General features: G+C 44.5%; 1 protein-coding gene across 3 annotated transcripts in view; it reads right to left on the bottom strand.

Moving 5' to 3' along the window:
• Window positions 1-331: 331 nt before the first annotated feature.
• Window positions 332-23842, bottom strand: part of POLR3B (RNA polymerase III subunit B) — a 102417-nt gene continuing 78906 nt past the window's right edge. For all 3 annotated transcript variants that reach the window (XM_007096459.3, XM_042993086.1, XM_042993087.1), the window contains 5 exons: window positions 12977-13080; window positions 12228-12394; window positions 9525-9638; window positions 6468-6641; window positions 332-1104 (listed from right to left, as the gene is read on the bottom strand). In XM_007096459.3, coding sequence (XP_007096521.1) covers window positions 975-1104; window positions 6468-6641; window positions 9525-9638; window positions 12228-12394; window positions 12977-13080 — 689 coding nt within the window. In that variant the 3' untranslated portion in view covers window positions 332-974. The remainder of the gene's footprint in view (window positions 1105-6467; window positions 6642-9524; window positions 9639-12227; window positions 12395-12976; window positions 13081-23842) is intronic.

Below are 23842 nucleotides of genomic sequence, written 5' to 3'. Positions count from 1 at the left end.
ATTCTATGAAACATCTTCAGTGTGACATGCCACGGATGGAGCCCTAGACCATTACTGAAAGCTTTTCTGACTTATTTTATAAACAATCCTTGTTTACCTGCCTTCAGGGCAGAGAGATTCAGAACAGATTGGAAGGAAATAAGGGTGAAGAAGGTTGTCAGATTAAAAAGAAAATGGACGGCTAACATCCTGGCAGGAATGGAAGGCACAAATGAATCACAAAGCACCCATGGGCTTATTTTCAGGGGTTCAACAAATATTGTTGCATAGTATGATCATGGAGGTTCAAAAGAAGAGCATTTGGGTCCATAAGAGAAGGGGACCTCCTTGGTAAGTTTAAGATGGTAGGAATACATTTATTACATTTCACCAAGATGAAAATGTGTGGGCATCTAAAGGCAAGACTCAATAGTTGGGGAGATGCCCACAACAGCAGGTAAGAGAGCCGTCCCTTCATCCGCTGCTCTCGACCTTCCCCCCTTCACGCTCGTCCTCTCCCTTCACACACTGTTCCTAATCAGCCCTCTCGACAGAGGCCATGCCAACTGTTCCAACAGACTTCAGATCCTACAGGTGTCATAGAGTCTTGAGTTCTGTTAGCCGGGAAGGCACTGTGGGGAACATTAACCCAAAATGTTCTTTTTAAGGAGGAAAGTCTAATGAGTTGATTTCAAGATACCAGAACATAAATAAAAGTTTATCTTTTAGGTCACGTCCACTTGTGAATCAAATTCAGTACAGGAACGAAGAGACTGCATCCCAGTCCATACTGGTGGTGTCCTTCCCAGGGCCCAAGGCCGCGGAGTCAGTCTTCAGTGTAAGAAAGCCTCTCCATCTGTTTTTGTTTTTTTGTTTTTTTTTTGAGGGAGAACATTCAAAGGAATTGTTCACAGGAGCAGGATCCTCAATCCCCTCTGCTTTCCACTGTGTCAGACATAGCGATTGTTCTCTTTAAGTAATCACCGTTTCCATCCTCACTCGTTATATTTGGACAGTTTCAGCCGGGGGATGATGTTCATGGACTGCAGCTCCTGGAAGAGTAGCTTGCAGGCATACGGGATGCGGAGGGAGGACACGTGGCACGAGGACTTGCAGTAGTGGCACCTGAAACCCAAGTCCGCATGTGTTAGAGGGACGGGGACTCAGAAACCAAGGCCTGCGTGTAGAAGTGCAAAGTTTCTCTACAAAAGTCTACCACCATCCCATCAGTTCTATTCTGTTTGTCAGGGTTCAGTCCTGCTATCAAATATGTGCAGACATGCGCCCCCGCACCCCACCTCCCGAAAAGCAGCATCCGAGGAAACAAAAGAAAAAACCAAAACAAGTATCACTCCTGCAGTTTTAAAAGCATGCAATTTTAATCAGTTACTACCATGCTTCTAGACCATTCTCCTTAAGATGCAAAACATCTGCCTATTTACTTATTTTGAATGAGGCCCAGAAATCTGAGCCATCTCGAAGTTACTCAGATTTAGACTTTGGCATTGTGGAAAGCTTTTTAAATCGATTCAATCTCCATGTATTTGATAAAAATCTATTACTGTACTATTCACGGCAAGATGCTCAACAATTACAATTTGATCTGTCCCTGAGACACTTGAAGTGTGATGGGGAAGATAAGACTTTCATATGGAATGTGGTGTCCAATCAAATGCGATTTATTTTTCCAGTGCTCTTCAAGTTTGGTTCTATCAGTAGGAGAAGCTACTGCACTTACAACGTTCTCTCCCTGTGTGCACGTATTCCCAATTGATCCCTACAACAGCCCGTGCTCCTAATCAACATGCCTGCTATGCCAAGGAGGGTTGTCTTTTCTCTTCCTTCAGGAAGAGCTAGTTCACTAAACCTAGGTTTTAAATCAATGGCTACAAATGATGAAGAGTCCCCAGGAAGAAAGTGAACTATCTTCTGCGGTTTCAGATGAACACAGGACTTCATCCTGTACCTCAAGGGTCTGGGGCAGTCAACAGAGTGCGTAAGTGAGCGCAAGAGATGAATATGGACTGAGGCTTAGAGGATTCAGTGCTGACTAGGAACTGGAGGGGACTCCATCGTGAGCAGGAAGGGCCATAGTGGAAGGCAGTAAGGCGATACGAGTAAAAGTGTAAACGTGCATATTATTTGATTCATCGCCAAGTGGCAAAGATGAGCGCATGAGAACGTTCACGGTTTGTAACAGCACAAAGCAGGAGACTGTCCAAGAGGGAACTGGTTTGTAGTTACAGGACATTTACACAGAAGAATGCTGGGCAGTCATTAATCGTGATGATGCACACTCATATTTGTTGAACTATAAAGGTGTTCAGGACACACTCCGGAGTCAAAAAAGAAGTTTGCTCAACAGCCTGGTCCCAAGGAGGTCATCGGATGGGTTTCAGGAAATATATGAAGCCCCCAAAGTCATATGTAACAACGTTTTTTTTTCTAAAGACCTCCTTAATACATTTTTTTTTTAAGTTTATTTATTTTGAGACAGAAACAGCACAAGTTGGGGAGGGGCAAAGAGAGAGGGAGAGAGAGAAAACCCCAAGCAGGCTCTGCGTTGCCCCTCATGTGGGGCTTGAACCCACGAAGCCGCGAAATCATGACCTGAGCTGAAACCAAGAGTCGAACACTTAACTGAGCCACTCAGGCGCCCCAATACATTACTGTTTAAGAACTATGTTTTTAATGTGCCTGGCTGACCTCATTTATTCAGGCATCATGTGGATGCTTTAATTAAATTGGAGAAATGGATTTAACTGCAGCAACTTCTTGCTGATTCTAGGTCACTCTGTGACTTCAACCCAGGCTTATCTGTTCAGAACTTCCATACTTGCTGGTTCATAACCCAGAAAGCCCACTAATCTTTTTTATTATTAAATATTTCTCCATCACTTAAAATGCTCCTATGCATGTATGTATGTACATATATAAATGCATATATTTATACACATATATAAATTAAAAGCTATTATATTACCTTACCCTGTGTCTGAACAATTTCAAAAGGAAGAAACTTGACACAAACAACAGTTACGTAAACTCACTTCTTAGGGCAAAGGTGGCAAAAGGAGGAGGTGGCTGTGGCTTCACAGGAGAAATCGCTGTCCAGTAAAATGTCCTCTATGAGCTAATTATCTTAATAGGGATTTTCTTTTTTCTGTTTTCCTTCCAGACCTCTCTTTTGTGACTTATGCCCTTCGTGTCTTCTGCAGAACAACAGTCTTGCTGTAAACATCCCCATAGCAATGCCTTACTAATGTGCAAATCACTGACAAAAGGCCAGTTTCGAGGTTCTGAACTGCTCTAATTACTCAGCCTTCATTGTGCTGTTCATTAAAGAACGACTGCCTCCCACACACGCCGTGCCCCCTCCCGCACAGCCCGCACAGCCCGCACGCACGGGCAGGTAATGATGGCAAAGCCACGGCATCATTATGCTCCTCTGCCAGAGCGCGGCACACGCGGAGGCTGCTAGACGACCACACTGGGGTAGGATTTTTTTCTGTTGGCAACAAGGGGACAAGCAGGCCACTCAAAATCAGACACACAGCATATCCAGGTCTGTTTAATTACAGGAAAGACCTTAAGGCGTGTAACCTGATTTAGCCCCTTTTCAAAGGATTGCTATTAAAATACACAAGGAACACCTGAGCTTCGAAATCAGGCACTGCCATCACATGATGTCTAGATGAGACAGAAATGAAGCAGGAAAGAAGAATTAAACAGAATAATATTGAGATCAATAATTGCTTTCATTAGTTTCCCTGAATATTCAGTGAAAGAGACAGGAAGGTTTTCAAAGTCTGTGAGTGAATCTAGTCTACTGCTCTCTTTCTGTCTTAGGTGGTGGGCACAGGAAAAAAAGCAGAGAGGATGGAAAAGGAAAGGACATTTTTTTTTTTAAGTTTACTTTGAGAGATCAAATGAGTGAGCAGGGGAGGGGCAGAGGGAGAGGGAGAAAGAAAATCCCAAGCAGGCCGCACACTGTCACTGCAGAGCCCGACACAGGGCTTGATCCTATGAACCACAAGATCATGATCTGAGCCGAAATCAAGAGTTGGATGCCTAACCGAATGAGCCACCCAGGCGCCCTGGAAATTCTTTTTGAAGTTTCGTGATCCCTATTGTTAATAAAGTGACTCTTCTGTACCATTTTTTCAAAGTAAATTACATAAAAATCCTTGTGCCAAATTGGAAGATTTCAGCATAGTGGAATTGGTCCCAGGGAGCTTCCTACCACATTTGTGTGGCTGTTGTTACACAGCCAGGACAATAAAAAGCAAATTCAATATGCATTTCAGAAGACGAACAGACGTCTCAGAATTGAGACGCCCCACCCCGCCCCACCCCGAGTCACCAATATAAGAAAGAGCCAGGCTTATGCTTAGATTAATAATGTCACCCATTTCTGCACCCTCAGGAAAGGAAAGAGCTGCAAACGACCACCTCCTGTGTCTGTTTTTAAATGAAGTGATTTCTTCACAGACAAGTCTCATCAACTTCTCTACACCAAAAACCATAAAATAACTAGCTAAAAGGTTTTGTCATTAATCTAGCAAGGTATACACTACGTCCTAAGATGCCCCTCACTCTGACTCTTGATTGGCTTTATTCAGAATAACAAAGAGACTGGAGGCTTAGGATAGCAAGAAGTCCCTGCTTTTAGGGGAGACTCAGTGGAGCAAAGGTGGCCCAGGTATCCCTGGAACTCACTTGGGCCCAATTCTATCTCCCAGGGGACGGCGCCTCCCTAGGGAAAAGGGGCTCTGGGAGTGCAGGTGAGGGGTGACAAGGGAGTAAAGACTGTCTCTGGGGTGCCCGGGTGGCTCAGTCGGTTAAGCAGCCGACTTCGGCTCAGGTCATGATCTCGCGGTCCGTGAGTTCGAGCCCCGTGTTGGGCTCTGTGCTGACCGCTCAGAGCCTGGAGCCTGTTTCGGATTCTGTGTCTCCCTCTCTCTGACCCTCCCCCGTTCATGCTGTGTCTCTCTCTGTCTCAAAAATAAATAAATAAAATTAAAAAAAAAAAAAAAGGAGTAAAGACTGTCTCCTGTTCCTGCAGCACCTGCTTTGGACCTCGTGAGACCTCATCTCTGACAGAAAAGCAAGCCAAGACCGGCAAGCTACGGGCTCTCCTGCCTACAAGGTAAGTCGGGGCTCCGGGTCAGGATTGGCCCGAAGCAGACCAGTTGTTCCTTGGCAGGAGAGTGGAACATTTATGAAGAGGAAAGACCAAAAAATACATAGTTTCATCTTTTAAGCTGGACTTTGTGTCCTCAACTCTGCACAGAAATGACAAATTTCATGATTTACATACTTTATCTATTCGCTACCCTCCATATGCAGGGTTAGTTATCATTTAGCAATTGTTTTTCACTAAGCAACCACCAGACCCCAGGCTGCAGGAGGTATAAACAAGAGAGAATGCAGTTAGAAGGAACTAGGAGATAAGTTCCCTGTGAGCAGCCATTCACTGGTCTTATTCACCCCCATATTCTGGGGCCCAGAGAGTATCTGGCACTTAGCAGCCTCAAGCTGTTGAATGAATGAGTGAGACAGACCTCGTTGCTGCCATCACGGAATTCAGTCCCAAGTGTGTAGCAGTTTGCTACGCAGAGAGCACACAAACAGGTGTCAGGGTACCAGGTCCTGGTCCTGCCTGTCCCCAATTTGCCATATAATGTGGAACAACACACACGGCTCTTTGGGCCTAAGGTTGAATAAGGCTGTTCAACACACGTTCTCTAAAGTTTCTAGTTACAGGGGCACCGGGGTGGCTCGGTCGGCTGAGCATCTGACTTTGGCTCAGGTCCTGACCTCATGGCTCACGAGTTCAAGTCCCACGTGGAGCTCGCTGCTGTCAGTACGGAGCTCGCTTCGAATCTTCTGTCCTCCCCTCCTCTCTCTGCCCCTTCCCAGCTTGCGCTCTCTCAAAAATAAATAAATCTTAAGAAAATAAAAAAAAGTTTCTAGTTATAAAATGCTATAATTCTCATAACTAACAGTGAATCTGCTAGGATTTTTTAGAGGTGAATAGTGTTATAAAAGGTGTCTGAGGGGTACCTGAGTAGCAACCGACTCTTGATTTCAGCTCAGGTCACGATCTCACAGTTCGTGAGTTTGAGCTCCACATTGGCTCTGCACTGACAGTGTGGAGCCTGCATGGGATTCTCTCTCTCCCTCTGTGTGCCCCCCACCCCCAACTCTCTCTCTCTCTGAAAAAAAAATAATAAGCAAACTTAAAAAAAAAGTGTTCGAGATAACATTAAGAAGAAAACAAAGTCTATACTCCTTGGGTACTTAACCTCTAGTGGTGTAGAAAGCAGAACATGAGGTAGACAAACTAAACAGGTACATATAAAATCCCCAATTCTAGGAATGCATGGATGGGGAAGGTTGGAGAATATGTGGGTGTGCTCTAGGGTCACTTCTTGAGCTGTGATTTAAGAGGCAAGGGGTGTGAGAGACATATGGTATCCACTTACCAGCCAGAATACCCCAGAAGTCCACACTGCCCACAGACATCCACCTCAAAGGCATCACTTGAAATCATTAGTCTCTCTAGTAAAAGCATACTGGCTCCATAACCGATTAAACAGTCACGTTCCATCTCTCCAAGACGCAAACCGCCATCACGAGATCGACCTTCGGTGGGCTGCCTTTGAAACAAGTTAGACAAACGTGTCATTTTTACGTTAAACAAACAGAGGGGCCGCATCACACGCTGGCGGAAAGCACACGGCTTCAGAGGAGGGTTCGCCTGGGTGCAAATCACTAACTAGACGGTGACCTGGAGTTGGGGGCTTAGCTCGCCTCTCAGCCGCATTTGCAAAATGTAAAATTTAAGGCTCCCAAAGAGCCTTAAATGAGAGGAGATGTAATACTAGTGATTGCTACCGTTATTACAATTGAGTGATAATAAAAAATAATTGTGTAATATTATATGACATAATAAGCTAATATATAATCATATAAAGCAGCAGAGCTATCATTCCTACTACCATCGCGGTATCACTATTGTTAGGATAGCACAGTCCTCAAGTCAGTAAGATGGTCTTTTGAGTATTTTCAGGGATATTTCAGTTCTGTTATTTCAAGTGGAGAAACTAAGCAGAACAGACTGTGGAAGAAACCTGGGTCCCCAGTAGTTCCTGCCAGGACTCCAGGGAGAAGCGGCTCCAGGTTATTAAGAAACAAACATGGAAAGAAGCAAATGGAGTTTTATAAAATTTGGACTAGACGAGGAATCATCTGGGAGGACAGAGTGCCTGAGCCAGAAGGGAAGTTCCCCAGAGACAGGGAAAGTCCTGTGTGTCCCCTTCAGGTATGAAAACACACTATTCCTCCTTAGAGGGGGCACTTCAGCTGGGAGCTAGGAGTCCCCTGAATGGATTCCCTGGGGCTGATGTATCTGCCGTGCTTGAGAATACTTTGAAAAAGTTAAGAATCTAGGACTCAGAGATACAACTGGGGGATTCTGAAACCACACAGGCAACCCCACCCAGGTAGTGACGCCACAATGTCTAAAAAAGAAAAAGTGAGCTATCTCCCTGGCTGGCTGATTTCGGGGTGACACTCCTTGAGCAGGAGTGGACCACAAACCTTGTTTGCTCTATCCCACAGCATCTTTTACTTTTTACCGTTGCCACCGATTTTCCAAAGAGAAAGGTAAACAGAGCGGGGCCAACATGTGCTCAAATTTTACCTTATGTTGTTGCTAAAGGTTACATTAGGAACTAGACTTGAGTTGTAGATTATTTGTTGAAAGACAATTTACATATAAAAAACTGACAAACAGTAAGTCTAAATGAAACAAATAGTCTACATGAACACACCATTAGTAGAAACTTCCTTATGTACGTCTTTACCTGCTGACAGAACACCTGGGGTAGGAGGGTCCCTCTCTCCCTGACCACTGGACAAGTGAAGGTGGCCGGATCATACATGAGCAGAACCCAGAAGTGAGATAAGGGACTAGGAATGGGTAAATGCACTGTTGGCAGTCTTCCCACAGAATGCACTAAAGTACTAAAGTAGTAAGTTTTTTACACAACGAAGCAAAAACCGTTTTGACACTTGTTATTCTGGAATCGATCTTAGATGTTATAACTGAAATGAAGGCTCTGGAGGGACTGCACTCAGGGGAGAGATACACCCAACCCAAGCAGGGTCTCACTGCTGGGATCATTGGTGTCCTGAGAATCTCAACTTCTCTTCCCCCTTCTGTAATTTTGAGCACAAGTGTCTATCATTTCAACAGCCATATGCAACTGCATCATGGGATTTAGCCCTCCACCCCCCTCCCTTGGTCTATAAAAGTAAACTCACATACCAGTTGTTTCATCGCCGGTCCTGTCCCTATTGTAACATCTATGCCGTGATCAGTGAAGGCAGGCAGGGAACTGGATATTTCCTGAGCATCCCCCATCGATGGGCACTATACATATATTCTATATTCAAACCTCTGACATTCACCAGCATGCCGTGAAATGGGCATTAGTGTCGCCACTTCACGTAGGAGAAAAACTGAAGCTGCGAGAAGCTAAGTGATGTGTCTGAGGCTTGTGGCAGAACCACAGGGTGGAGTCGAGTTTACGTCCATGTCTCTCTGGCTTCAAGGCCTGTGTTCCCTCTCCTGGCCCAGGATTCCTCGATGTTGGCATGAGAACCATGCTGAACTGGGTAATTCTTTGTGGTGGGAGCTGCCCTGTGCATTGCTAGGTATGTAGCATTATTCCTGGCCGCCACCCACTGGATGCCAGTAGTTTGCCCCCTGTCCCATCTGGTTGTGACATTCCAAGATGTCTTCAGACATTGTCAACTCTCCCCCGGAGGTAAACTTGCTTGTGGTTGAGAACTACTGCCCTGGACTATGCTTCTCCAACTAGTACTAAGTACACGTGATATAGTACAAGCAACGTGATACTAAGAACCAAGCACTAAGAACACGTGAAACAGTACCTGCAATTTCTTCCCAACAATTATACCCATTCATCAACACGCAGGCACTGTGCTTGGAACTGAGGATGCGCTGGCGAATGGGGCACAGGTGGACCTCCTGGAGCTTATTCGAATGAGCAGGCAAGTACAGGTGCCTTATGCTCCAATAACAGAAATTTTAAGAAATGAGTTGTGGCTTGGGCTCCCAAACAAAGTACGTATGTGTTTTCTGTGTACACATGGCAGCCCACAGGAGTATCCACGTGTGTATCTATGATGTGTAAGTGTGTCTACGTTCTTACATATGAACCTTTTTGAATGAGAACCACGTTTGCAAACAGGTACAAGGTCAATGAGCATGTTAGGCGACTACTGGCAAGACCTTCAATGGGTCTGCTCTTGTGCCTATGAAACGAGTTTTAATCGGCTGCTATTTTTTCATGCTAACCAGACAGATATGACTTTTGCTGATGCCCAGCACTCCAAATTTTGACATCTCAGGGAAACAGAAACTTCACGGACTCAGCTTATTGCTATATCTGGGCAATGCAAGGTAGACTCGACTGCATTAGAAATTCTTTTTGTGAATGCTTTTCTCTTACCTGGTAAGAACAGCTCGTGGGCCCCGCGCCCGGGCATGCATCTTATCCAGCACCATGTGCTTCAGTTTCTGATAGTACACGGGGCCAAAATAGATGTACGCTTCTAAGGGCTCGCTGAAAGAAAAGGTCAGAGTTTTGGGCTAAGAGACCAAGTTTGGGCTAACAACAGACAGCCTTTTCCAGGACCCCTCAATGGCAGGGCCTTGCTTCAGACCAGGTTTATGAATGAGTGGCAGACAATGATTTTCATTGTGCACTGAATGAAAAGGCAAGATCTGGAAATATAAAAACACCATGGATACGTTAGAAGACACACTGTTTAATTAAGAAATAAAACCTTAAACAGACTATGAAAAAGTATGTAGAGGAAGGTCCCTCCTTCACTGTCCTCGCCCTCATCAGGCTACTGCCTTTTCTTGCCTGGACTCTTGCACACAGTCCCTGCTTCTGCTCATATCCCTTAACGATCTTCTTTTCACAGACAAACCAGAGTGATTCCTTCTGAAGTGTAAATCTCAGCACTAATCTGTATCATCCAAATTGTGTAACACAGCAATAAGGTCTAACATAATCTGGTTCTTGCCCACCTCTGACTCATCTCCTGTTGCCTTTCCCCATTGCGCATTCCACTCCAGTAACACCGGCCTCTTCATTGCTCCTCAAATGTAGGAAGCCTGTCTGCCTCGGGGCCTTCGCATTTACTCTTTCCTCTGCCTAAAACATTCTTCCACCAGGTATTCACATGGCTGTCAAGCATCTCACCTCCTCAAAGACTTTCCTTTCCCTCACTACCTTATCTAAAGAGGAGTCCTGCTCCTACCCCATCACCGTGCCCCTATGCTATCTCAACGCTTACCTTGGCTTTGCTTCTTCAGAGCACGGATTACCACTTGGTATTATAATCCACGTTTAGTATTTCCCTGATTATTGCCTGTCTTCCCCACCTGAAGTAAACTCCTCAGGATAAGCACTTGGTCTCCTCTGCCACTGTGGCTCCAGCACTACTAACCCTGTCTGGCACATAACTGGTGCTCAATAAACGTCTGTTACAATACAGCTGACTCGATGCATCCTTTGAAAAACTATAGTGAAAGTTGTAAAGGACAGTGAATATTTCAGTGCTTTGACAGGAGAAACCTTTTTTCTGTAGTTTGGAGCAATAGCAGGCAGGGGATTAAAGCCTCTGAACAATGTGAACCGTCCCAGAACGTCCTCAGAAGAAAGGGGGCTTATTTTTAAAATGAAGAAACAGGCACAGAGGGTCTGAGAGGTTTATCAGAGCTGCGGAACGGGCTGAGGCAGATCCAGGGCGCTCCCTGCCACGCTGGCCCGTCTTGAACCCCGTACGTTGGGCCACAGCACGATGTGCGAGTGGGAAGAGCAAAGGCAGCGAGCTGTGCGGCAGAGGTTCCATCAAAGCTCTTGGTCCCTCCTGCTTGGCTTGTCTTCCACCACTTTCAGCGCCATAGGCTTTTCTAGCTGTCTGGCCACCGCACTGGCTTAAGGACAGCCAGGTAAGTGGGGTGCAGGGCACAATGGATGGGGTGTCCGGAGACACCACTCCTGTCCCAGCTCTGTCACCCAGTAATAACATGACCTCTTTACCTCAGTCTTCCTAGTTGTCCAACAAGGGGGTCAGACCAAGGTTCTTTCCAGCTCTGAGAGTCAAGGTTCCAATCCTCCACAGCATGGTTGCTCGTGGCAGAATTTATGGAACTCTGTCACCTAATGCCACCCCATCCCCAAATGAAGAGAGCCGTGCGCAATTCTCCCTCCTGGTTATCTCAAGGATGTGGCGAGGGGTGAAGCTGGTGGGTGAATGTATTCGCAAGCCCTTTGGAGAACTTTCAACTAATAAGCTCAACTAATGTTTCTCAAACTCTGCCTCTTGAGATGAATGGCAAACACATGAAAACGCTAGCTGGGGCGTAGGGGAAGACGGTGTAGACAGAACCTGAAGTAATCTATCAGAAGCAGAGCATAACCCATCCAAATCTGTTAGTAAAATGATGTTTAGAAGGCCCATCAAATCCATTCATTGGATCTGCACAGTTTCTGGTCAATTTTTTGCATAAGTCTTTTTGTCATATTTTTGCAGTAAGTCTAGTCACAAATTTTAGTGGTTGGCTCCCTAGTTAAAGGACCGTGTTTATTTTGTTTCCCATTATATACCTAGTACCTAGCACACATCGTGAACGAATACACAAATGCTAGGACTCAGAGCACTAATTATCAGAGCACTGTCAGAGCACTAATTACCTGATATTCATCCTGTTAACGCAGAGGAAGTTCAGTGGTTATGGGATTTTACATTATATACAATTAAAAGTTGTATCGATATCCTATTTTGGTAAATGAACTCTCTTCTACTTTTAAAATGATAGCCTCACCAGTAAGAACAGCACTCCTTAACTTGTCAGTTTTCTGATTTGGATTTCCTCCCCCCAGCACGGTTTTACTGAGATATAACTGACTTCTACTGTGAGCAAGTTTAAAATGAGCAGCATGTTGATCTGATCCACTCATATATTGCAAAACGATTACCACTGTGGCTTTAAGCTAACCCCTCCATCACAAATTCAGATTTTCTTGTGTCCGATTTCTTAAAAGAGTAAAACTTATCCTAAGGTGTACCACAAGGGCTCTTACCTCTTACTCTAATAAAATCACGCTTTTCTTTAAAATGTCTAAAAACACACTTACCCTGTGATGCCAGATGTAACATAGTCTTTCCCCAAGTAGTTATAACCATGGCGGACGAGGTCTTCACACACGTCCTTCACTTTACTGCCTCCAAACGCAGTGCCGTAGTGGAACCTGCCGTCCAGCACCCCGGCCTTGCCGGCCAGCAGCTCGATCAGCTTTCCCACCTGTGGGGTCAAACAGCCTTAGTGGGCAGCTTCCTGGGGTATAGGAATTCTGTCTGTTTAGCTGTGGCCTACTTCCCCAAACAGCTGTGAAATGGCAGTGAATAGTTACCACTCTCTCACGTGTGACGCTTGGAAAAGCCTGACGCGTGGGATCCAAGTTTATGCCCCCAAAAGCCCCACGAGATCGGCACTGTTCTTTCCCTCAATGTACACATGAGGGAATGAAGCACAGAGAGGCTGAGCAGCTTTCCCAAGCTGCACAGCCGGTAAGTGGTGGAGCCAGGATTGCAAAACAATAACCATGGAAGGGAGATACAGTAAGGTTAACACAAGAGGTTCTTTTTGCTGAGGGGCACGTGCATCCCCCAGAAGACTGCTCTTGAAGGAAGGGCCGGCATGCTTTGCACTCCCTCTCTAGAGGAGGGTAACCTAGCACTGTCAGGAGCTAGGAACCTCTTCATTTGGCAAAAGGGTCAAAGGGCTCTTTCTAAAAATAACTTTCAGGCTCTCACGGCCAACACTCCCTACGAACCCACTCCTGCCTTCTTCCTAAAAAGCAGTACCTCTGAAAAGCGTACTGACCGTCATTCGTGATGGGAAGCCATGTGGGTTCATGATGATGTCCGGACAAATGCCAGAATCACAAAACGGCATGTCTTCCTGAGGGACGATCAAGCCACAAACACCTGGGGGAGAGAAGATCTCATGCCATGTAAAGCACATCAGCAGAAAAGAAGACTGCAGTGCTTAACTGGCAGCTCCCCACCGCTATCTCTACAGCCTTCTGCATGGTCTCCATCAAGAGTCACAAGAGCCATTTCCCACCATCTTGCCAGATGATACAATTTGAAAACGGCCGTCCTCGCAGAGAGCGTCGCAGCCTGTGGACTGGCCTGCTGGCGTGACACCCGCTGGTGCTGTCAGGCTGCTCGCCCAACCTCTCCCGCCACGGAGACCCAAGTGCGACAACTCCGCTGGGCCCCGGCCCCGCCTCCGCCCCTGAAGCTTCAAGTCAACAGCGATTTCGATTTCGCTCCTGGTCAGCTAGTCTGCGATCTGCTACCTCCCGCCGCCAAATCACAGGAATCCGACTCCTCCACCAAACACAGAACTACCTGTCTGACAGATGTGTTCACATTTGGTTTTAAAAAACTGTGATAAGGAGGATCCGTGTGAGGCTGACTTGCTAATAGGGCACCCAGAGCACTGGCTGATGGGCTAGTTTTTGCCAGGGCTTCCCTGGCTGAGCCTAAACTGCCCTAAGGAATTTTAATTCCTACCACCTACAACACATTAGGAAAATGATCTTTGATTGAAGCTGTAAAGTTGAACAAGAAAATTAAATGCCAGATTATTCTTGGAAGAAAAGACTGGAATTAGAAACGTAATTCTAAGAATGAAAACAGAACAAAAACCTACCAGTTCTATGCACACTACTGATGGTCTCTTACATTATTTTATTACTCTCTTCATATTATTCCAACCTGTAGGGGATTTTGTTGCTTAATTCCTCTGATTTCATTTTCTTGGTAGGAGGGATGGGGCATCTTTTAGATTGTTAACCACAACCTACACGATTTGAAATTGGAAAACTAGTGTACAATGGCATTGGGTGGAGAAATAAAGTCCTTTCACACTTACTAAGATAAAATTCCCTTTCCCTTGTATATAAAGTTATCAAGTATGTGCACCTACTGCACAGAAACTGCTCTCCAAGAAATTCTTCATTCCTGTTTGATTTCTACATAATTACTCCAACTATTCTGAAATAAAATTTTTGTGATGTGTCCTAATCACCAAAAGCTAAAGTCTAAAGAAAAAGAAAGCCATGTGCTTTCAGTATTGGTTATTAATATCCCGATTTCCAGCGGCTGCCTACAATATGGTAATTAGGTTCGTGGTATTGAATTCTAGAGCACGTAGGTACCATAATTGGCTTTTTGGTTGAAACTGTACTGTTTATTATAAAGAACGTATGCTTTCCTACATGAAGAACAGGAACAATCATTCAGTTCAGTTTATTTCAAATTCAACTACGAGGTCTTAGAATTTAAATCAAGCAGAGTGTGTGACCCCTTCTTCCTTCCCTTCAAAAATCCATCTTGCCCACACTGAAATTATCTGACAAACCCTTGGGCTACTGGGAAATCTACTCTGAAAGAGATCAAATTGTAAATCTAGGTGCACCGACAACAACATTGTGTAGCAGCGAACAAAATGTTAAAAATGGCAGTTCCTGCAGAGGCCGGTCCTGGGATGTGCTCTGGAGAGAATGTCACTTTGGCTGGTGAGGAGGTGGAGGGTTTGGCTATATCCCTTCAAAACAAAACCAAAGGAAGACCTCGGCACCCTTCAGTAGCAGTTCACAGGGGGGAGCCGGAGTCCACTGCCCCCCCCCCCACCCCCGGCAACATGAGGAGGTGGGAGTGAGGGGCAGGAGGTAGAGCAGCTCCGGAGGAAGCAGGGAATACTTATAATGGGGGGGAGGGTGAGGAGAGAGGTGATTTGCATTTTGGTATTTTTAGTTTTAGTTGACACGGTTAATCAAGCCAACTTAACTTAGCTATGAAAACAAAAGCAATGCTCCTTCCCCTGAAATCTGAATCTCTAATAACTTTGCTTGAAACCCGATTAAAATGTAGTACCGGTTTTCCTTTTTGGGAAGTAATTATATCAGCCCCTTTTTGACCCTGCATTTAAAAATACATGTAAGTAACTTTGGGTTTTTTTTTTTTCCATCCCATTATAGGAACTGCTTTGGCCACATCCAAATCAAGGGCACCTGTAAGCCAAAAATTAAATCTTAGCTAACTTAAAATTACTTTAGGCTCTGAAAACCCTTTTATATGCCAAGATGGTTCCCATAGCAGACAGCCCTGTGTTGTTTGTTTTGTGTGAAAGTGAATGATAAAAGATCCATGAAATCGACACAGAAAGCCAGAACAGCAGAAAGAACTGAGGGCTCTCCATCACTGGGGCTTCTACCCTCTGCTGACTCGCGGAACAATGGAAGCTACACATCCAACTGCAGATCTAACACAGCTGTGCATTTCATTAGATGAAGAGCACTAGTGACACAAGTAAATAATTAACTTATTCTGGTCCGCTGACTGTGCTTATGAGACCAGTCATAGCTGACAGATTTTAATACAAGTTAACACAAAGAAACCATAATGAGCTTAGAAGTTAAAACAAAATATTTAGACAGAATTTGATGATCTTGAATCTCAAATGAGACAGATGATTTTTAAAAGTTTGTATTTTACGGAATTCATTAGGGGCGGGGAGAAGAGAGCTCGCAGGCTTAGAACCAGACTTTTCTTTTTTTTAAAAAGGTACTTCTCAGTTTCAGAATTATTCCAATCCTTCATCAAAGCAAAGGAAGGTTTCTGGTCTTATTTTCAAATGAAACATTAAAACTATTTTCTCTGAGGATGCAGGCATAAAATTTCTCCCAACATTTAGAACTCTTAAGAAGTTGTGGTCACTTTCCCTTAATGCTAGTTTAAAAATGTAAATGATATGCAGTCCGCTCCAGTGTGTTAACACTCCCCTGGATCCTTGAAAAGACGATGGACTACAAATAAACCATATCTAATGGAAGCTGTTGTTGAAACAATTACCGATTCCTACCTTAAATGCTTACACAGCATTTCAGATTTTAAAATAAAATTTCATCCCCTGGCTCACGCTGGTGTCTTAACCCCATTGTTTATAGCGCAACCTCCTGGCAGCGAAATGCAAATGCACCAGTTTAACAGGGCCCGGAATGTGTAATGGACTTACAGGGGCCAACTGGGAAGTAGACCCCAGCCTACACTCCAGACCTTTTAGGAGCTGAAAATAGGTAACAGGGAGAGACTAGAACACAATGTCAGAGCACAACGGTTCCACAGATACCCCATCGGTGATGTATTATTCCATCAACATCAATATTAATTTCAAATGTAAAGGTGAAGAAGTTAGGGAGTCTAAACCCACAAGTCTGACCCCCAAGCCACGCAGGAACGGCAAACCTGGGGACCCACTGTCACAGCTGTCTGTGTGCCACCCCCTAAGCACTGGAGGATCTTACGCCAATTTGTTATTTCTATTTCCGTAGCCTTGCAGAACAACATATAAATCATTTTAAGAATAGGTTTGCCCCACGAAAGTTGAGTTAATCCAATGAATCATTATTAGAAAGTATTTCTAATTATAAACAGCAAATGACTTGTTCACAAGTCATTTTTGGCTTCTTTTTTTAAAAACTAGTTTTAGTGTAATGGACCATTCTTAATTCAAATAGAAAAAAATAAAAGATAAAACAAAAGATAAGGAAAAACAAAAGCATTCTAGTACCATGTCAAGACAGGGAAGGGAATAGAACTGGCAGGAGAAAAGTGTAATGACATTTTTAGTTCAAGAGCTGCATTTTTTTTTTTTATTTTTTTTTTTTATTTTGAGAGAGAGAGAGAATCACAGACTCCGAACCATCAGCACAGAGCCCAATGTGGGGCTTGAACTCACAAACCATGAGATCGTGGCTTGAGCCGAAATTGAGAATCGGACACTTAACCCACTGAGTGACTCAGGCGCCCTGAGGGCTCTTTTTGATGTGACTTCAGTGTGTTGAGAACAGACTAACAAATCATTTTCTATTTTGTTGATAACCAGGTCTCACTTGAACATCACAGTCTGCTTCACTGTTTTAATTAAAAAAAATATTTTTTGATTTGACAGAGAGGGGGGTGGGGAGCATGTGCATGGAAGTGGGGCTCGATCCCACAACCCTGGCACCACGACCTGAGGCAAAATGAAGAGTCAGACACTCAACTGAGCCACCCAGGTCCCCCTTGCTTTAACTTTTATTAGTAAGTCTACTGTCTCGTGTAAGCACTTTTGGATGATGTAGGCCACTCTGAGGCTGGTATCTTAGGACCCTTCCTTTCCTGAGGGAGGAAAGAGGATCCTGTCCCTCAGTTACCAAGCATATGTTCCGGATGAGGGCTGTGTCAGAGGTGGCAGGAGGGGGCTCAGGACTCAACCCCACCTGACAGGTGTCCTGTACAGATTTCAGTGACTGAATATTGAAAACGAAAACATTTATACAATTCAGCTGGAGACATTCTCATGTTCTAAATGATGCAGAGTACATTGGGCAGTGGGTTCTGCTGAAATAATACTAATCAGAGGCTAAAATGATCTACTTTGACCTTCTGTGCGTACTCACCTCTTAGATAAGCTATTTATTGTGCAGAGTTTAACGCTCTCAGCACTAAGGAGGGGTGAAGTGCTGCTGTGATTTTTCTTTATCTGTCCCAGTGTAAGAAAAGTGTTGGTGTTTTGTAGAGAAGTAATGGTATTACTTGGTATTAATGAGGTTCGCAGACTTGGGGAGGCGGGGAGGAGAGGGTTCCATCCGCAAAGGGCTCATCACCCCCTGGAGTCTCAGATCAAGGCAGAATATCAAGGAATCAGGGGACCTTCCTTTGACTCCCTGAGGTTCAAGCAATACAGTGTTCCTGTGGGAGGGAAAGCACCACTTTCTGGTGAGCCTTGGTTGTCTGGTCTTTGTAATGGGAACAATTAGCACCTATCTCATGAGGCAATTGTGTTAGAAGACCAGATGAACTAATGTCTGAGAGGTACTTTAAGGTCCTTAGAGAAAGGCAGCATCTAAACACAAGGAATTATTATTATATAAGAAACCTAATTACTCTCAGCAGGAAGCAAACTAGCAAAGCAGAGGAGACCAGCCTAATGAATAGAAGGAGCAGTAGCTGTGGCACTAACTGGATGAAGGGGCCGAAAAGGAGCTCACTCGGCTGGGCTGTTGAGATCATCGGACATCATCAGGATGGTGTCCCCTACCAACTTTACAACTCACAGGCCCCGGGCTGCAGACTTCCAGAGCGAAACGGTTTACTAAGTGATGAAAGGGGGGGGTGAGCCGCGGGGATGTGCTTTCCAGTTTGACCACTTGTATCGAGTAAAACGCGTTTTTGCTTTGAATAAACTCATCTCGATAAGCCTTTGTATAGTCAGAAATGTGAATCTTTAAATCGAAACATAAAGGCTAACACAGGTGGTTCCTCCTTTCTTCCTTCCCTCCTTTCCAGTTACTGAATTGACCTTCTTTTATTTTTCACACCACCACCTTAAATAATCCCCAGGGGGAGGGGAGGAGACAAAAACTGTTGAATCATATTAGCTTTGTTTTGCCGTTGAATCACTTCCAGATCTATCACATCTCCTGCCATATCCCAGTTGACATAATTTTAATTTGGCTCTTCCTTACATCTTAACAGATAAATAATGCATAAGAAAACTTGATTAGCTTTCTTATTAAAACATCACTCTAAATGAGAGGAGGCGCTAGAAGACAATACAGTTTTTACACGGCTTTCCCATGAGCAGTTGAATGGTTTGATGTGATAAATTTGCATAGTCTGAAGCACACAAAGGGCTGATTAATTGAAACCCTTACAATGCTTCTGGAAGCAGCTATTGTAAAACAATAACCATAGGAACTTTACAAAATACACACGGCTCAATGTGTCAAGAGCTTAATAAAATGTGTTGAGGCTACACTATTTGGAAACAGAATTGGAGATTTTTATTCTGGGCCATAAAACACTAAACACCCTAATTTCAAAGCTTTAGTTGGATATTTACTGAAAGGTCAGAGGGTTACTAGCTAGCGACCCAAGACCAAAATTTGTTCTTAAGAAAGTAAATGAAATAAAATCTTCTTACAATTAAGGGGTCCATGTGGATAAAATAATCCTGATTTCTAGCATTAAACTAAGAGTTCCCAGAATTTGTTTTCAGACCAAAATTCTGAAGGGTCACTTGGCATCCTACACCTTGTTCTGGGGCTCACACTGTTAGCTCCTTCGGCCTCCTTCTCCCCTCCCACTTAGAATCTTTCATTCAGGCAGGATCAAGCAAAGTAGGGAGCCAAAGACATCCAGACTTTGAAGCTTCAGTCTGGCAGAGAGGATTTTAGGCGGCCTCAAGTGCTACATGTGTACAAGGTACTATTATTATTATTTTCAATCAGAGTGTTTTCATTCTCTCGGTATTAGAAAACAGAATCCAGAAAAAGGAAATAAATTAAGACCCGGAAAAAGCAAAGTTTTTAACCAAAGCTTGTTTAACCAACGAACTTTCCTCTCAGCTTTTCTGCCACTCAAGAATTGACATGTTCTTACTTCCCACAGCCTCTTTCTCCCAACCGTACAAGGATTCTGTGATGTGTTGGGAAGTCAGGGTAGTTTTTTTTTTCTTCTAATACACACTCAACCAAAATCTTAATACGTTAATTCAGCAAGTTGATGAGTAACTTTTATTAACGCAAAATAGAGAAGCGAGTGGCTTTGTAACAGAACTGCTGCTGACAGGCGAGGGTCACAGAGGACTCTTGCAAACCATTTTATCTGTAAATACGTGATCCTTATGAACCAAAGATACTCTGAACCAGTCCATGAAAACACTGTATTTTGATAAGACTATACTTCTATTTTAAAACAAAGGTTGGCTTTGCTCTGTTTAAACTGGCTGTCTGAGGATTTAGGGGGAGATTCCGAGGAGCGCAGGCCATTATCTCAGATTTGCAGTTATTAAAAAGCTTCTGTTTGCCAGGACAAACACTCTTGCTCAAATACAGTTTTTCCTCTCCTCAGGAATACTATTTGGTATTGCTGCCCAATTCTGTGATCTACAGGACCTTTGTTGGAGGTGCTAATCCTTTTTCACATGAGAGACTGAGAAATGTTCTTTCAGGGAAGTGATATATTGCTTCCCCCCCCCCCCCCCCCACATCAAAGGAGTCCACTTTTCCTCCCTCGTTGTGAATGGCAGCAAAAGTAGGAGGAAATCTGGAAATATAATAATTTGGTTTGCCTGTACACTGCAAGGATACTCAACTTGGGAACTCCCTAGGCTAACATAATTTCTGTTAATTTTTTTTTTTTAAAGGGGGAAATCTGCTTGCCTTTTTTAAAAAAATTTTTAAATGTTTATTTTTGAGAGAGAGAGAGAGACAGACAGACGGACAGCAACAGCACATGAGCAGGGGAGGGGCAGAGAGAAAGGGAGACACAGAATCTGAAGCAGGCTCCAGGCTGTGAGCTGTCAGCACAGAGCCCGATGCAGGGCTCGAACCCATGAACCACGAGATCAAGACCGAAGCTGAAGTCAGACACTCAACCGAGCCACCCAGGTGCCCGTGTCCTTCTAATAAATGCAGTAACCATCAGAAAACACAAAGCTCAAGATAAAAATGTCTGCCTTGGATGAGTTCCCTTCATATAGAACTTATACATACCAAAGTTCAAGAGACTTAAATACGTAATTTTGATTTTAATAAAAACTCTTGTTTTAAACATGACTCCAATCACATTATATGTGAACGTCTTTTTCTATCTTCAACTCTACTGATGAAGACTATGATGAGAAAACATAAAGAACATTCCAGAACCACGTTCTACTCTCTTTTGCCCCATGCAGCATCACTCTGCCAAGTCCTTCTAAGGCATCTACAAATCTAGAATACTTGGGAAAGAGAACAAAACTTCAGGGTTTTAAAACTTCTCCCCAACTGAGATGAAAACAGACTAAATAAAACTGTCCTTCTTTTGTAAACAAGTACAACAAATTCGTATTTTGCAATTTTAGTAAAGAATGCACTGCTCTAGAGCTTCTTGATTCAAGACCCAGCTCTTGGGGGGGGGGGGTGGCGGGGAGGGGGCGCTGACTCAGTGGCATTTAGTGAGGAGACATATAACAGGCTTCCCAAAGACCCAAAGGAAGGCTGTACTTCATTAACATTCTTTGAATTTCTCATTAGAAGACTATTGGAATTCCCTTATCTAAAGAGTGTGCTGTGAGCGAATCCTGCCTCCTCTGCCTTCGTGAAATACTTCTCCTTCCCCACGTGGCTCTCGGCTTAGTACTCCTCCACTCCGGAGGTCACAGAAGGCAACACTGTTTGCTGAGGCTGTCGCATTTCTAACAGCTCCGGCTCCAACACTCTGATTCTTCGTGGGCCTTCTCGTATCAGCTACCTCACTGTCTGCTTATCGCACGGCACTGGTGCGGATTCCCAACTGACTACTCGGTGCTGACACTCCTGCCGCAGCTCACTGCCCGCTCTGTCCTCTTCAATCTTCTCCGTGAGCTCGGTTACAACACACAGCATGCTACTACGGTACAGCCTCCACCACACATTTGTTTCATTTAGCTACTTATTACCCCACCACCTTAAAACTGATCAGGCTCGAGCAGGATAGACACTCAGGTTCTGTGAAACTAGATTTTGAAGGCTCCTCTAATTGTCAGAGAGGAAATTATGGGAAGCAACAGGGGTAGAAATACGATCAACACACTACATGTATACTGAAAGAATCCTTGCTAAAATAACAACAGCTCTGTAAAAGTTTACTAACAAAGGACAAAAATCAGGCCATGTGCAGGGTTACATTTTGCTCTCTGAACACCAAAGATAACAAATACAATGCTCTACATGCAGGAGGAAAACAGAAATGGGCATAAAGGTACATTAAATCAAATGATCTTTACATTTTCTCATACAGAATACACATGTCAGCTTCCTTCCTACAAAGGAAAAGATACAATTTCCAAACGATCCTGCCTGAAAATAGTGAAAAGAAGCCCAGCTAACACTGCTCTTACTCTGGCATGTGTCTGGGCCAAAAGGCAAACAAATCAATGCAGGGATCATGGTGCGACACATGTCCTGAAGATTCACATACTACTGAACCTCCATCAGCTCCTTTCATGACAATGACAGACGACCACAGCTGAGGCTGTGGACTGCCTTCTCCATCCTGTTCATGACGTCTCATTCGCCAACATCCAGCTGTTCTAGACCTCCTGCTGTTCCTCCCTGGACCCCACACTAAGGGCTGGGTCGTATGGCTCCTCACAGACGCCACCAGCTGTGCCTGCTGCACGTGAATGTTCCAAACCAGCCCACTGTCCTCACTGTCCCTCGGCTTCCCTCTTTGCTGGCTCTGTCACAGCTAGCCAGAGGAATCAGGAGAATGCTCAAAGTTGAGGGCTCAATACTTCCTTTCATATCTGCTCAAATTCTTGATAGAATTTTAACCAAGGCCATGAGAGCCTGGCCAGAGGACTGATTAAAGAAGGAAATGGGGACAGTGTTTTATAATGAGTTGATCCTGGATAGGAAGGGATTCCTGAAAAATACAGCTTTACGCTAGGAGTATGTCTTAAGATGGGGGTTTGGCAGACATTTCTGGAATAAAGTATGTGGGGACAGTATTTACTCCAAACTGGTGGTAGAGGCAAGCCCTGTAAAACTGCTTATCCAAGAATGGGAGTTTTGAGAAAATGACCACCTTAAGGAGGAGATACACAAAAGCTGTAAGAAATATTAGATTTCAGTTTCAAGAAAAGGTTGTCTCTCCCAAGGGGGGATTCCTAGAGACTATGGCAACCTTGGGAGCAGAGTGGTAGTGGGATATCAAGAGACAGGAGCCACCTTTAACCAGCTTTAACAGAATGGGAAATGTACTCAGATCAAAAACCCGGATTCAAATCCTGGCTCTGCCAGCACTGAGCGGAAGTAGGCAAACTACTCGCCTGAGTCTCCACGTTCTGGTTCTATAGAGTAGAAGTAACAACATGAACTAGATCTGTAAAGGTTAAAGGGGGGGAATGAAAATGCTTACAAATTATTAATAGGCAGAAGATAAAAAGTGCTATAAATTTACATGCAAATGCCTCCCAAATTTTATCTCTTGCCTTAACCTATCCCAAGTACCCACCTACCATCTTCACTTAGAGTCTCCTAAACATTTCAGACCTGAAGCCCAAACTCTCAACCCCCGCCTAACTCTGAACACCTCGTCCCTAGTCTTCCTTGCTTGGTAAACGTCAGCAGTTGCGCAGACCTCATCCTCTCCCTCAGTTTCTGCCCTTCCTCCCCCAAAACCTTGGCCACCAGCAAGTCCTGCTGGCTGGACCTTCGGAGCACACCCGGAGTCTACCACTTCCCTCTGTCCGGTGCTCCTCCTGAGCACACACAGCCATCCTCTCTGCCTGGACCACCGACCACCTGCTTCCCTCCTCCCCCTCCTCAATCTGCTCTCCATGGGAATCCAAGGTGACCTCTAGGACTGGCAGTTAGATCTCCTCATGCCTCTCTTCTGCTCACCACCCAACAGCCCAACCGGCTCCCGGTCCACGTGGAACAAGTTCCTGTGGGGCGGGGCGTGCCCCCCCGTGCCCCCCCCCCCCCCCCCCCCCCCCCGCCGCCGTGCTTCCTCCTCCTCAAGCTTCACTGGCCAGAACAGTCTTCATTCTGTCTCCTGAAGGTACTGAGCTCGCTCATGCCTCAGGGCTTTTGGACTACAGTTAATAACCCAGGCAAAAGATAAGCTATGCTCAGATAATTAAGAGTTGAGAGAATGCAATTAG

This window comes from Panthera tigris, chromosome B4 (genome assembly GCF_018350195.1).
Source record: "Panthera tigris isolate Pti1 chromosome B4, P.tigris_Pti1_mat1.1, whole genome shotgun sequence".
Taxonomy (NCBI): Eukaryota; Metazoa; Chordata; class Mammalia; order Carnivora; family Felidae; genus Panthera; species Panthera tigris.
The sequence above is the reverse complement of the archived record's forward strand: the minus strand, read 5'-3'. Positions and strand labels throughout refer to the sequence as shown.